The 15,303-nt window shown below is 38.8% G+C and overlaps 1 protein-coding gene across 1 annotated transcript in view; it reads right to left on the bottom strand.

The window, feature by feature from the left end:
* Window positions 1-1,006: 1,006 nt before the first annotated feature.
* Window positions 1,007-15,303, bottom strand: part of LOC144291583 (uncharacterized) — a 68,784-nt gene continuing 54,487 nt past the window's right edge. Inside the window, exons 22-26 of the mRNA XM_077861183.1 lie at window positions 11,783-11,892; window positions 11,075-11,264; window positions 9,708-9,819; window positions 5,677-5,850; window positions 1,007-4,449 (exon numbers count right to left, since the gene is read on the bottom strand). Of these exons, the coding sequence (XP_077717309.1) occupies window positions 5,705-5,850; window positions 9,708-9,819; window positions 11,075-11,264; window positions 11,783-11,892 (558 nt within the window). The 3' untranslated portion in view covers window positions 1,007-4,449; window positions 5,677-5,704. The remainder of the gene's footprint in view (window positions 4,450-5,676; window positions 5,851-9,707; window positions 9,820-11,074; window positions 11,265-11,782; window positions 11,893-15,303) is intronic.

The following is a 15,303-nucleotide window of genomic DNA, read 5'->3' as shown; positions in this document are numbered from 1 at the left end:
CAACAGAATTATAAAAACAAAACACAAATTAATAAGCCTGGGAAAAACATTTATGGAGATGATTTAAAAAATCAATTTCTTTGAAAGCTAATAAACTAGGTAAGCCTCTAGAAAGTTTGACTAGATGTGTACACACATAAATGTATCATCATATAATGGAGTACTACTGTTCAGCCACTTGGACTGAGTGAACCAGATCATCAATACAGAGGAATCACAGATAAAATTGCTGAATGCTAAGAATTTCTGTACTTTAGGGACCTCTGGGTGACTCAGCGATTGAGCACCTGCCTGCCTTTGGCTCAGGGTGTGATCCTGGTCTGGGGATCGAGTCCCGCATCTGGCTCCCTGTGAGGAGCCTGTTCCTCCCTCTGTCTGTGTCTCTGCCTCTCTATCGGTATCTTATGAATAAATACAAAATCTTAAAATTTCTGTCGTTTGTTTACTTATTCATTTAACAGTGTTCTGTATGTTTACATATACAATTCAATGTGTGCGTTTGTGTATGCATGGGTATGTGGTAGATATTTATATGATCAAGTTACCTACAACATGTTCTTCAGAAGTATGAAGCACATGGTGAAGTGTAAGCATTTTTAAATCTTCCAAGAATTTAAATTGATGTATGTGTGCTTGGAGTTTCTTTCTTTCCCCTTTCTCCTAATCCTAGTCTTTCCTTGCACAGAGATAATTATTATCCTGAGGATGGTGTTGCTTTGTTTTGTTTATTTATTTCCCAACTAGTTTTATACTTTTACATTTTGGAAAACCTCCCATTCTTATAAAGCAGTTTCTCTTTATCCACTTTAAGAAATTACAATTTTCCTTTGGCAGTTTGGTTTTTCTACTTGTTTCTTTTATTTGACAAAGGAATGACTTCATTCTTTAAAAGAGTAAGCCAACTAAATTAATACTGACATTGAGGCCCAAGACTATGAAGAAACCAATTTGCTCGTAGCACCAGTTATGCTATGGGTAAGTAAAACAAAACAAAACTGGAAAATAGTCACCATCCACTATAAATCTTCAGAGTATTTATTGGCCCATTCGACTAGCATAGAAAGAATTACAGAAAAATATAAAAGGCATTGTTCAGTGCTCTCTGAAAAAAAGCTGGTTTCTTGTACTGGTATATATTCCATTCACCAAATTCTTACATGTTCCTCGTATGAATAAAAACTGAGTGTTATTAGAGAGAGAGAGAGAGAGAGAGAGAGAGAGAGAGATTCATCATGGTAATTGATCCACCAATTTTGAGAAATAGTTTTCTTATACTGGTAGCCTGTGAGTAACTTTCTTTCTGGAATAAAGTAAGATAGTCATTCTAAGTACCTTTATTTTACTTTTAGACATGTTTAACCTTAACTGTATCACTAAGTGCATATTAACTAATGATTACACACATCTTACTCCCAGGTATGGTAAAGGCCAATGGGGAACACCTAATTGCCTGTCACTCATTCTAGATTATGCAGTTAGATCCTTTTACAGTTTATCAGAGTTCTCAGGATCTTTTCTTCAAAATTAAGAAATGAATTGCTGTTCTCAGAGATATTATGCTGGAGTATCCTGAGGGCAAAACTAACATTTATTAACTATTTCCCTATGTCAGAAATCTCTTCTATGAGTCACAATTGACAAATTAGTTGTTTCAGCTTTTCTATACCTCCTTGTATTTCTATCTCCTCTTCTTGTCAATTTCTTTCTTTCCTTTTTTTCCAATATCTTCCTTGGTTTAAAAACTCACAGATGCCTTACCCAGCTATGTGTTTTGCCCCTTTTATTCTGGATTGTTGATATTTAAATTTCATACAAACATGCAATTATTCCCAAATATATCACACCAATATCACGTTGTTTGTATAATGAATAAAAATAGTCTATCCAAGAACATGTGACTCAGCCTGTGAAGTCATATCTAAAACAATTACTCAAACCTATGTCTTATTGTCGCCCCCTAAAATTTCATGTGCTGTGTTCAACCTCATGTTTTAAAACTTGCAGTTTCTACCAGTCTCTATAAAATCTCTATACTCTTAGAAAATTGAACATATTAATTCGTACATTTTTTTGAGTAGACATTTAGCCAGGCTTTAAAAGTACTATAAAACTAACACAAGATACAGTTGTTTACCTCAGGAATTTGGATTTTCTGTATAACGTATGAACACATCAGCATAATTCCTGATGGTCAAAGCAGCATGTGAGCCACTGTCTAGTAGGGTTAGGTGCTCATATTTTATAAAGAAAAAATTAAATTGAGATCAGAAAGGCTTTGTGAAATTACTGGGATTGGAGAACCCAAATGGCTAGCCTACATAGTGTGTGGCAATGCAGAGTCCAAGAAGAGGTGAGAATTATAGTAGAAAAGTGAGTGTGCTGTGTTCAGGAACCAAGGATATGTCTGACCCAGCTAAACTAAAGGATCTGCACTGGGAAAGAGTGAAGACAATACTAATTACTAGAGCAGGCTGCATTGGGGAGGATTTTAAAGATGAGATTTTTTTTTTTGGACAAAAAAAGGAAAACACCAAAGATTTATTGAAATCCATTGATGGCTTCTAAGCAGGGAGTGGAATGTTAAACTATGACTTAAGAAATAAATTTAGAGGGATCCCTGGGTGGCACAGTGGTTTGGCGCCTGCCTTTGGCCCAGGGCGCGATCCTGGAGACCCGGGATCGAATCCCACATCGGGCTCCCTGCATGGAGCCTGCTTCTCCCTCTGCCTGTGTCTCTGCCTCTCTCTCTCTCTCTGTGTGTGACTATCATAAATAAATAAAATCTTTAAAAAAAAAAAGAAATTTAGAGAAATGTTTATTAATGTTCCAAGGAACATTAATTAATGGGGTCACTTCGAAAGAGTCAAATAATGTCAACTAAATGTGGAATAAACTGGCACATTTGACTTCCAAGAGGAAAGCATGAACTTCCCAAACCTATTTGACAAGGGAACCCTTTCTGGGAAAGGGAAAACAATGCATGGATCATATATTCTATATGCACTGATACCACTCTCAGTCTATACACAGGCATGTGTAAGAAATGTACAGTTCTGTAGTACTAAATAGCTCACTTGATGTCTAGTTTGATTCTCTGGTCCTGGGAAATTGGTCTGTACTCCTGTTGCTGAGGCATGTCTTTCAGACCCAGTGGCTTTCTATTTCTTCCATACTATTCTGGGACTGATGGAGATACTTTTACTAACTGATCTGTTCCATGTTGAGGTATAAGAAACTCTGCGTGGATGTAGAGGGCCCCATCTCTCTTAGACATGTCAGCTCACTATTCTGTGAGGAATTTCTGCTTCCTTTTGGTTTCCATCCAGGAATGGTGCAGATATCCCATGTACCTGCCTAGTGGTTTTGGGCTTTTCCCATGAGATTGCCACGTAAATCTTCTACTCTATGTCACAAATCATTTTTGTTTCTTAGAAAGCTAAATCTGTAAAACTCATAAGCAGCAAAGAACTCCATTTTCCTCATATTCTCCTCTTGCTTCTATGTCCGAGGAGGTGATTTAGTTGCCTTGTAAGCAGATTAAGACAGGAAGAAGGATGAGGGAAGGAACACCTGAGGTAAAAAAATGAGTTAGTATTTCAAAGATTCTACCTACCATGCTTGGAATACTACTTAGGAAATGCTGGTGTGGAGAACTGAGGATGAAAAGCCAGTGAAGGAAAGGATATGTGTGGTACTGGTGCTGCAGTGAGTTTTATGATGTGTTGTCTCAAGAAATATTGCCTCCTCGTCTTGTAAACCACCACCTTTGGCGTGGTCTTTTGCACAGTCCTCTCCCACATTAACTCTTGAAAAGTCCCTCTTGCTTCTGGGAACTCTTCCTCCACCATATGAAAGGAGGAGAAGCTACCTTATTGAAGACATGGGGACCAATTGAGAGACAGCGCCAATAGACAGACACCTAGGTAAGCTCCAGAGGAGCTTGAGGCTAACTGCAAGTGCACTGGTGACCTCAGCTGAGACCAGAACTGCTCAGATGAGCCTCCACTGAAGTGTTATGTGAATCATAGCCAAAGGAAATGGTTGTCAAGCTTACTGAGTTATGGAATGATTATTATTCATATAAATACATACAACACAACACAATACAAAACTATGTAATATGATAGATATGGTAGGCATTGAAGATAGAGGAAATAATTTGTGGGAAGATTTCCTCAATATGAATATATGGGACCAATGAAAAACCTTTAAATGGAAATAGCTGGATCGTGGAAGGGGTTCATTTTTCACTCATGGGAAGAATAAAGAAAAAGGAAGTGTCAAGTATCATTATGGAGATTTCAGTCTTCAATGACTTAGTAAACTATAGACATGTAGGTGGATGGACCCATGCCAGATGGGGACTTGGTAGCATTCTGCAGTTGTGCCTTTTTGGAAATCACTCTCTCTCTCTCACTGGCTTGGATTCAACAGGTGGTTTTTCTGTCACTGATGAAATAAAAAACAAACATTTGTCTTATAATAGCATACTGTCAGACATGACACTAGACTCATCTTAATTCCTAATGATATGGATTACACTAAAGAAAAAATGAACACATGTTAAAAGTATGGAGGGATTGAGGATATGTGTCTCCAGGTTCTGAATCTAAACTCTGTTTAACAAAATTGGGTTTTGCCAGTGAGCTGCGATTAGCGAGGCTCCAATAATACTCACACTAGTCTCAGGGAAACTTCTCCTAGTTCCATTAACTGCTTTTTCAGAAATGTATTTTACATATATTATTTTATTTAATCTGTAGAACATTTCTAAGATTTAGACATTATTTTTATCCACATTTTAGGGATGAATGGACTGATATTATATTGTTATTAATAATAATAATATTATTATTATTATTATTACTAGTAGTCATAGTAGTATTAGTATTTTGCAAGGAGTCTTCAGGTGGGCAGTGTGTGGTGAAAACAGAAAGTATTTCTAATGTAAGGGGCTTTTAACTCCTACAGCAGCTTCCTTAAATTTTGATTTCATGAAGTGTTTTCCAGTGTGTCAAGTTCTTAATCAGTTATGCCTATGTCAGTTCGTGGGCAATCATAATGAAAGACACCAATCACAGCTTCACATACTCATGTGCAGAAAAAGCTAGAAGTCTCCACCTTTAAAACAGATGCTACCACAAGAACAGATTCACTATCCAAGTTAACTCTGTCCCCAGAATTTAGTTTCTGCTTTAGGATTCTGCATGATTTTATACTGGCTGATTTTTTGAAGATGCCTCTGTGACTGTCATTTAACATATTCTGTTAGGATTCATGGATTCATACTTGGCACAGGATGAGTCTTTAGGCTTAGGTAAGATGTTTTCAGTTGTTAGATTAGGTAGACTCAGTTGAAAGAGACCGGAGACTACTGTGAGTTCAGAAGACAATGGGAAAATATGAAGATGATTCATGCACACAGAGTCCATTTTGACTGATCTGAACAGGCCTACACGGGCCTCTGGGAAAAAGTGGAATGGACAAAAAGTTGTCCTGCTGTATTGGCCTCATGACTCTGCAGTAGCTAAATCAAATGACACTACCAAAGCTTCTCAGCCACAGCCAGGGGCTGTCTATTGATTTCCCCATTTGGGGTAGGTTTGCATGAGAACACTTGGCCTCTCTGAGGTCCCCCTCCTCAGGAAGGCAATAATAGACCAGCCTGAGACCTACCAGAATTGGGAAGGGCAAGTTGTCATTACTACAGATATCCGCGAGAGGGAACTCCAAAGCGCTCTCTGGGTTCTGCAGGAGGCTCAGCTGTGCACTTGTTCCAGCAAATACCACCGCAGCACCAAAAGGCTAACCTTCTGAAAAGACTTCTTTTAGTGGTCTTCTGGCCTGAATCTAAGGAAGAAGGGAGGTTAGTGTATTTTCATTCACTTAGCCTTATTTTCACCATTGCCATTATACAGCATGTTCATTGTAGTGGCTAGAGGAGGGAAACGGAGTCATTTGTTGTGTACAACTCTCCACGTTCTGATGTTGGCTAACAGCATCGTTATGGTGTTGAAGAGTTCTTCCTCATATCCTTCAGACTGATCTGAGACTCGATCAGATTGAAGGTCAGTATTTCCTGTGCCATCAGTTACTGTCTTTGCAATGCAACAGGAGACACTGAACCTGTAGATGTTTGTTTTCTATTGGAGTGATCAGTGGGTTCAGGTGTCAGATCTGATTTTAAAGGCTAGAAGGATTTGGTATGTAAATCAAACTGAGTGTGGTAATCCTCTGCTTTCACAGCCAGTCTCCCCTCAGCCTGATTTCCTCTTTGACTTTCTGAGTGCTCAAGTTCTAACATCCAAAGGATCTGCCTCTCAGGACACAATCTGCCTGACCCTACTTCTCTGTTGCTCTGCTCTGGGCCATCTTCAAGGATGACTTTCTGCAGTCAGGGTCCAAGGGAAATAGTCATTACATGCTGGCTATGTGGTGGCTGTGTTCCCTTGTGATACCACACCAACCCACCCAGAGATGATGTTTTCGGTTAAATAGGTTGAACATTTACTGAAAAGAGCCTAAACCACAATGAAGTGTGGAAACACACTTCCTCACACACACACTCAAACATACATGTATATATAAACCTACACACAAGCACAAGGCTTGAAAGGGAACATAGAATAAGGAAAACAAGGTATCCTGAGGTTATGAATGCATTTATTGACCACCAGTTTCCAGAGATGATTTTTAGTTACTCAACATTCCCTACTGAAGCAAGAACTTTCCAAAGAAAAGTTGATCAGCAGTGAGAAGCTGAGTTCAAAGTTTCTACTGCTCAAAAGAATGTTTCCCTTTGAAGATACCTTAACATTGCTTAAATAACTGAATTCTTTAAGAGTCAACAGATGAGCCAAGGTGTCGAAGGATAAACAGATGAGCAACATTTCACCAAATAACCTTAAACACCTGGCCACTACTCTGCACAAGGCAATAAATGTTCCCAGGATGATTAATTAAAGGGGTCACTTCAAAAGGGTGGAATAATGTCAAATATATGTGGAAGAAAACTGGGGCATTTGACTTCCAAAAGGAAAGTAAGAATTTCCGAGACCTATTTAACAAAGGAAACCTTCCTGGGAAAGATAAAACAATGCATGGATCATATATTCTATATGCACTGATAGCAATCTCCATCTATACACTGGCATAAGTCAGAAATGTACCGTTCTGTAGTTTTAAATAGTTCACTTGATGCCTAGTTTGATTCTCTGTTCCAAGACTGGTAGTGATTTAGGTTTTCTTAATTGCCCCCATGAGTGTGTCTATGTTCTGGAGTCTTCTGGTGCCGGGGAGGCTGTAAATTGGTGAAGTGCCACTTATCTGGTTGCTCTGTGTCATTGGTGTATACAGTAGCTGCTGAAGTGTCCAAATTGCTCTCTGATCCTGGGAAATTGGTGTGTACTCCTGTTGCTGAGGCATGTCTCTCACACCCAGTGGTTTTTTATTTCTTCCAACTATTCTGGGACTGATGGAGATACTTTTACTAACTGATGTGTTCCATGTTGAGGTATAAGAAACTGCATGGACATAGAGTGCCCCATCTTTCCTGGACATGTCAGCTTGCTATTCTGTCAGGAATTATTGCTTCCTTTAGGTTTCTATCCAGGGAAAGGTTCAGATATCCTATATTCCTACCCTGTGGTTTTGGCTTTTCCCATGAGATTGCCACCTAAATCTTCTACTCTATGCCACGAATCATTTTTGTTTCCTAGAAAGCCAACTCTGATAAACTCATAAGCAACATGGAGATCCCTTTTCCTCATATTCTCCTCTTGCTTCTATGTCCGAGGAGGTGATTTAGTTGCCTCTTAAGACAGCTTAAGACAGGAAGAAGGATGAGGGAAGGAATACCTGAGGTAAAAAAATGAGTTAGTATTTCAAAGATTCTTCCTACCCTACTTGGAATACCCCTTAGGAAATGCTGGTGTACAGAACTGAGAATGAGAAGCCAGTGAAGAAAAGGATATGTGCGGTAGTGGTGCTGCTGTGAGTTTTATGATGTATGATCTCAAGAAATAATGCCTCCTCGTCTTGTAAACCACCACCTTTGGCGTGGTCTTTTGCACAGTCCTCTCCCACATTAACTCTTGAAAAGTCCCTCTTGCTTCTGGGAACTCTTCCTCCACCATATGAAAGGAGGAGAACCTACGTTATTGAAGACATGGGGACCAATTGAGAGCCAGCGCCAATACACAAACACCTAGGTTAGCTCCAGATGAGCTGCAGGCTAACTGCAAGTGCACAAGTTCCCTCAGCTGAGACCAGAACTGCTCAGATGAACCTCCACTGATGTGTTATGTGAATCATAACCAAAGAAATGGTTGTCTAACCTACTAGGTTATGGAATGATTTTTATTATCCATATAAAAGTATACAACACAACACAGTACAATACAATTCAAAAACCATGTCATAGGATATGATAGGCATTGAAGAAAGAGGAGATAATTTGTGGGAAGATTTCCTCAATATGAATATATGGGACCAAGGAAAAAACTTTAAATGGAAATAGCTGGGTCTTGGAAAGGGTTCATTTCTCATTCATTGGAAAAAGAGATAAAGAGGAAGTGTCAAGGGTCATTATGGAGATTCCAGTCTTCAGTGACTTACTAAACTATAGACATGTGGGTGGATGGACCCATGCCAGATGGGGACTTGGTAGCATTCTGCAGTTGTGCTCTTTTGGAAATCACTATCACTCTCACAGGCTTGGATTCAACAGTTTGTTTTTCTGTCAGTGATGACACGAAAAACAAACATTTGTCTTACACCAGCACTGACTCATCTTAATTCCTGATGACACGGATTATCCAAAAGCTTCCCTCAACACAATGAGGTATATGTCGTAAAACTAAGACATGTCAAAAGTATGGAGGGATTGATGATGTGTGTCTCCAGGTTCTGAATCTAAACTCCGTTTTACAAAAAATGGGGTGTTGCCAATGAGCTGTGATTAGCTAGGCTCCAATAATACTCGCACTAGTCTCAGGGGAACTTCTCCTAGTTCTATTCATTGCCATTTAGAAATGTGTTTTACATCCTTTATCTTATTGAATCTTGACAACATTTCTAAGATTTAGACATTATTTTTATCCACATTTTAGGCATGAATAAAGTGATACCGAGCTAGAGTAATTGGCAAAAGGTCGTATAGCTGATAAATGGGGCACTGGAGTTTGTACTCTGGAGAGGTAGTTTGACATCAAGTCAAGTCCTTTTCTCTCAACGATGCTGGTTTTTTTCGACTCATTTTAAAGAGCACTGGAATCCTGTGGTGCCTCAAGAGCCACTGATCAAGAAGAGGATGGAGCAGGAATAAAAGTCCCGTGCTCTGGTTTCAACCAGAGCAAATTTATATATTATAATAGAAATAAATAATTATGCATTTTATGTTTAACTACATATATCATATATATAGATGTGGGATCCATTTAAAAATGTGTTAAAAAAATCCCAAACACTGTATCATACCATGCTATCTCCTAATACTGCCAGAAACATCTGGAAGTTTCTATGCTTTCTTGGGTCTCCAACAGTGTAAAACTTCCCTTGACCTGTTAGCCAGCCTTCAGAGAAGGAGCAGCTGGGAATCATTGCCCTGGGGATGCTCTGGGCTCCAGAACAGGGCTAAGTATCTGCCATGACCCCTGGCAACCTTGCTGTCTGTGTCTCCCTAAAGCCTATTAAACTATTCACAGTACCTGCAGCCTTCTCATTGTTATGACAACTCTTTGAATTCTCTCCCAAGAGAGAAGTGATGTCTTCTCCAAATATCCCGAGGCAATTTTCATACAAAAATTGTATAAGAGAAGCCTGTAATGCAAAAAGAACACAATGGGGTGCTCTTTTTCATATGGAAGAGTTAGAAGTCACATTTTGTTTATAGACCTTGGATCTAACCAAAAATGTGAAAGACTTCTATGAAAAATTCAGAGTTGATAAAAATATATAGAAACCCAAGTTCTCTAATAAAATAAGAAAGCATGATACTTTCTGTTGTACTTTGAGTACAGATTTTAAAATACTACTAGTCAGTGGGCTAAAGTCCTAATTTGTGACATTTAATAACTAATATTGTGATACCAGTGGTTACATCTTTAAAACTAGGATAGCTTTCAAAGTAACCTACCTTCTTAAAGTTTACTTATTTTGTAAACTTCTGCTTCCAGAAAATATTGGGTTGTAACTTAGGATAATATCTGATTAAAATGTATAAAGCATAGACAAAATCCTATGAAATCCATTTCTTATATAGGGAAGAATATTTTTTTGGAATGTGGATACTCCTGTGGATATTTTTTTTATGTTTTCTTTTTCTTTTTCTTTTTCTTTTTCTATTCTTTTCTTTTTTTTTGAGTAAAAACTCACAGGGCTGGGGAGAAAACATGTCTGTCTGTCTAACTGCAGTCCCTTCTCAGGTCTTGCTTTGCCTAACGCTGGCTCTTGGCATGAGCTTGGGGAAAAGCTGCCATCTTATTAGGCATGTGTGGCTTCATTAGGATGTTCTGGAATATCTCACTAGTTTCTGTCTGATGTAGCAGAGGCAAAAGAGTAGCCAAGTATTTTTCTAAATGAGCCACAACTTGCAGAGCAAAGGCAATGTGTTTGGATCCATGGGTGCTCATAGTGCCCGAGACACCTAGGATGTGCCAGTAACAACCACAGGAGCTAGGTCTTGTTACCATTGTGTCATGAGGAAACCATGCCTTCGCTCAAGTTTACAAGTTCCCCCCTCAAGGATCAGGCTGAGATTTGAACCTTGGCTTGTCAAACTCTAGAGCCCAGGTCTTTTCTACCATATTACATCACTCTTCTCTCTCTTTTGTTTAGTCAGTCTAGTATTGAATCTCTTGGATGGGAAAGAAGTGACTCAACTGCTCTGTGTTTCCCACTTTAACAACACCCCTTCCCATATTCCACCAGAGAAGGATGGCAAACTCTGCCATTCCAAGGAAGGCAATGAAGATGTGCACTTTTCAGAACTGATCCATCCAATTTACTACTACACATTTCAGATTCAAAGCATGGATTCTAAACCCCAGGGGACACATATGAGAGCTCTCCCTACCTTTTTTACGAAGTTCTCTTCCAATTCCAAGCTGCCAGAATTAGGTGGACAAAGAATGCTTGGGGCTATACACACTGATAAATCATAAGGTGTTATCTGGTTGGGTGAGGATTCTTGCTCAATGCTGTATAACACTCCAAAAAGGTACCGCAAGACAACAACATTCACATTTGGCAGCTGAGCTAGAAGCCTAAAGTCAGAAAGATGCACTTTTGAATAAGGCAAGCCATTGCACTTAGCAGCTGGAAGTATAGAGATGGAGAGCAGAGAACATCTTACTAGAACTAGTATACAACCTGCTGTAGCAGAGTTCCAGGCATGAATGTATACAAATATGTTTTACCGAATTCAATTTCTGAGCTAACCCACTCCAGTTGAATGTTTGACAAACTGAAGGCTATACTATGGGCTGTTGATGCTCTGGCATCTCTCTTAGGCCACTGACTTTTGTCTACCATTTTCATATATTCAGAAGGTGTACAATGGCTAAGGAGTCCACGTTAATAAGGTCAGGAGAAGAGCAATAATAGCCATAAGGCATGCCTGTATTCTGAAACTGGCCTCCGTGGGTGTGAAGAATTGAAACTATTTGGCATTGAATGTTATTTTAGTGGTCAAAGTGGCAAGAAGGAAGCCAATATTTTCCTAATAGTATATTGGCTGTATTTCTGAGCCATGACCAGAGTAGAGTAATTATTGCATCATTACCTCTGGGCTGCATTTATTTTCTCCTCCTCAGTCACTTCGTCAAGAACACCAAGCCATTTTTCATAGAGTTCCGATGAAAGTAAACTTCCTTCGATATTTTCAAGAAAATCCTTATGTGGTTAGAAAAATAAATAAATACATGCAAACAGACACACTCACACAGATGTAGAGACTCACACACACACACAAATATATGTATATATGATACAAAATATATATTGGAAATATCACAGAGAAAACACTTAGTTCAAAACTTCAGTTCAGTCCCTAATTTCTTCATAGATACCCAAACTGTGACCCACACGGAGTTCACCTCATACTCTCCATTGAATTGCACGTGCAAAAACAGGTTGTGGATTTTCTCCAACAAAAACGAAAGCATCAAAGCAGAGCCTACGCTTCAGTGGAAAGGAAGACAAAGCTCCCTTCTATCATATGGCACTTACTCTTTTGTGTGCTTTTTTGCAAACTACTACAAAAGCTACTCTCATCATTGCTTCATTCTTCCTTTCCTTAACTGTACAAAAGTAGATGGTCTAATGGCAAACTCATTATGGTCCTGAGGATGTATTCATTTCTAGTGTAGACCAATTCTCCAGAGAGTTTGACATGATACTATTCAGGCCAAGGTTTCAGAGTCTGATTCTCCACAAAGATTAGTCAACTTTAGGTAGGGAAAGCTTCAGAAATGTCTAAGAACTCTATGCACACGTGGTCACCATCTTCCTAGTCTGTGCCTATAACACGGAAATAGAAAAGACCCTACTAAGTCTTGCTAGAAACATCAATTGTATGTGTGCACCTTCAAGAGGGAAACACTTATCATGGTATTCAAGTACCTAATGGATGATCATTCTTTTCCTTGTGTCTTGATGCCTATATATATATTTACTGGTGTGTTTTACTCTAGCTCAGTGTAGTAGTGGTCAGAGACTATTGCTATCTTTCATATAGTTAAACAGTAATGGGGGACAAGCAAAGACCAAATGTGACAAGGAAGGACCACATATGACCTTGGTTCTAAGAGTGCCATAATAACTGCCTTAATATAGTTTTGTTCAGAGCTGTTAGCAAGTGCCAAGGTAGATGGATTAAATTCTTTGTTCTAGTTTTCAGTTCTTTCTCCATTACCATTTTAGCAATAGAATGGGATATCTGTGATGTAGCTGTATAATTTCCAAATTAATCTAGTTCTTGAGACGATCTATTGAATTTTCAGAATTCCAAACTACCTTTGTCCATTGCACCTACTCCTAAAGTTAGATTTATCAAAAGAGGCATGTAGCTAGAGCTGGTTACTGTGTCGTTATAACCTTGGATGGTGGGCTAGACATCACAAATATTAACAAAAGGATAACCTAGGATCTGGTGAAAGGAGACACAAATGGCAAAATCCTTCCTCCATGACTTATAAAGTAAAAGGCATCAAGAAACAGGAGACAATGATGGTTAACAATGATTGGTCGCCTCACTGAGCCTTTTTATATTCCTCATAAAGTAAACATTTGCTTACTATTGTAAACTTCTAGATCTATTCTGAAATTTTTCATGTGATTTTTCTTTTGGAAACTGCCTTCATTAGGAGCATGGTGAGGAAGTCATCAGAGACAGGATGTTTTCTTTGGTAAACATTATGTATGTGTCAATGTATATTTTGAAATTTCTTATTATTATAGTAGTCACATTAGTATTAGTCTTTTGCATGGAGTCCTCAGGTGGGAGGTGTGTGGTGAAAACAGAAAGTATTTCTAATGTAAGGAGCTTTTACCTTCTACAGTACCTTCCTTAAATTTTGATTTCATGAAGTGTTTTCCAGTTTGACAAGTTCTTAATCAGTTATGCCTATGTTGGTTCTTGGGCAATCATAATGAAAGACACCATCACAGCTTGAGTAACTCATGTGTGGATAAAGCTAGAATTTTCCCCACCTTTAAAACACATGCTACCAGAAGAACAGATTCACTGTCCAAGTTCACTCTGTCCCCAGAATTTAGTTTCTTTTTTAGGATTCTGCATGATTTTATACTGGCTGATTTTCTGAAGATGCCTTCCGTGAGTGGTCATTTTTGATTGATAAGGAAAGCACATAATGTAGGAAAAAAAGAAGAGTATATGGCATTTCATATCCCAAGCCCAGAGCAAAAGCTTGCTTCCTTTTTGAAAGAGCTAGGCTATCGGATGGTATACAGTTTTAGAGCTGCAAGAAGTAAAGTCAATTTAGATTCTTTAGTCAATGTCTCTCTATAGTTTTACCCAAAATCCACCTTACATACACTGAAACTTTGTAATCACTTATTTAAATCAGATTTTTTTTTTTCATCTTCTTTTTTTTTTTTTTTTTTTTTATTGGTGTTCAATTTACTAACATACAGAATAACACCCAGTGCCCGTCACCCATTCACTCCCACCCCCCGCCCTCCTCCCCTTCTACCACGCCTAGTTCGTTTCCCAGAGTTAGCAGTCTTTACCTTATGTCTCCCTTTCTGATATTTCCCACACATTTCTTCTCCCTTCCCTTATTTTCCCTTTCACTATTATTTATATTCCCCAAATGAATGAGAACATATAATGTTTGTCCTTCTCCGACTGACTTACTTCACTCAGCATAATACCCTCCAGTTCCATCCACGTTGAAGCAAATGGTGGGTATTTGTCATTTCTAATAGCTGAGTAATATTCCATTGTATACATAAACCACATCTTCTTTATCCATTCATCTTTCATTGGACACCGAGGCTCCTTCCACAGTTTGGCTATCGTGGCCATTGCTGCTAGAAACATCGGGGTGCAGGTGTCCCAGCGTTTCATTGCATTTGTATCTTTGGGGTAAATCCCCAACAGTGCAATTGCTGGGTCGTAGGGCAGGTATATTTTTAACTGTTTGAGGAACCTCCACACAGTTTTCCACAGTGGCTGCACCAGTTCACATTCCCACCAACAGTGTAAGAGGGTTCCCTTTTCTCCACATCCTCTCCAACATTTGTTGTTTCCTGCCTTGTTAATTTTTCCCATTCAGATTTTTTTCATTGACTTTACCCTTTTAAATCAAACTTCCATGTTTCAAGGCCTTGTGGAATCCTCACCTGTCTCCTACTTTATCAGTCTTTTCTCATTATTCCCTTCCATAGATGCTCTTCCCCATATATGGCAATCTTTTTCTATACTCATTTCCCATTTGTTGATTCCTCTTTAAGTGATTGTATCTTCCATTCCTACTATCTCTATTTCCCTTCCTCTTTAAAAGAAAAGCTCAAATACTCTCTTATTCTCTGATTACATTCCCTTCATGAGTCTTTCAACGTCCTTTGCTCTATCTTCATGTCCTCTCCCTACTGTGTAGAAAGATATAAGGGCTGTAGTCAGATGGACCAAAAGTTCAGAAACCTACTATGCTTCTGATCTATTGTGTAACCTGGGGCACATGCGAACTGTACTGAAAATTTTCTAATCCATTTATAATGTGTGGAGGATGATAGTTCTAGCTACCCCCTAAAATTGCTGTGATGCAAGGACTGGGGTAG

This window comes from Canis aureus, chromosome 20 (assembly GCF_053574225.1).
Source record: "Canis aureus isolate CA01 chromosome 20, VMU_Caureus_v.1.0, whole genome shotgun sequence".
In the NCBI taxonomy this organism is placed as follows: Eukaryota; Metazoa; Chordata; class Mammalia; order Carnivora; family Canidae; genus Canis; species Canis aureus.
This window is presented reverse-complemented; position numbering and strand designations above follow the sequence as displayed.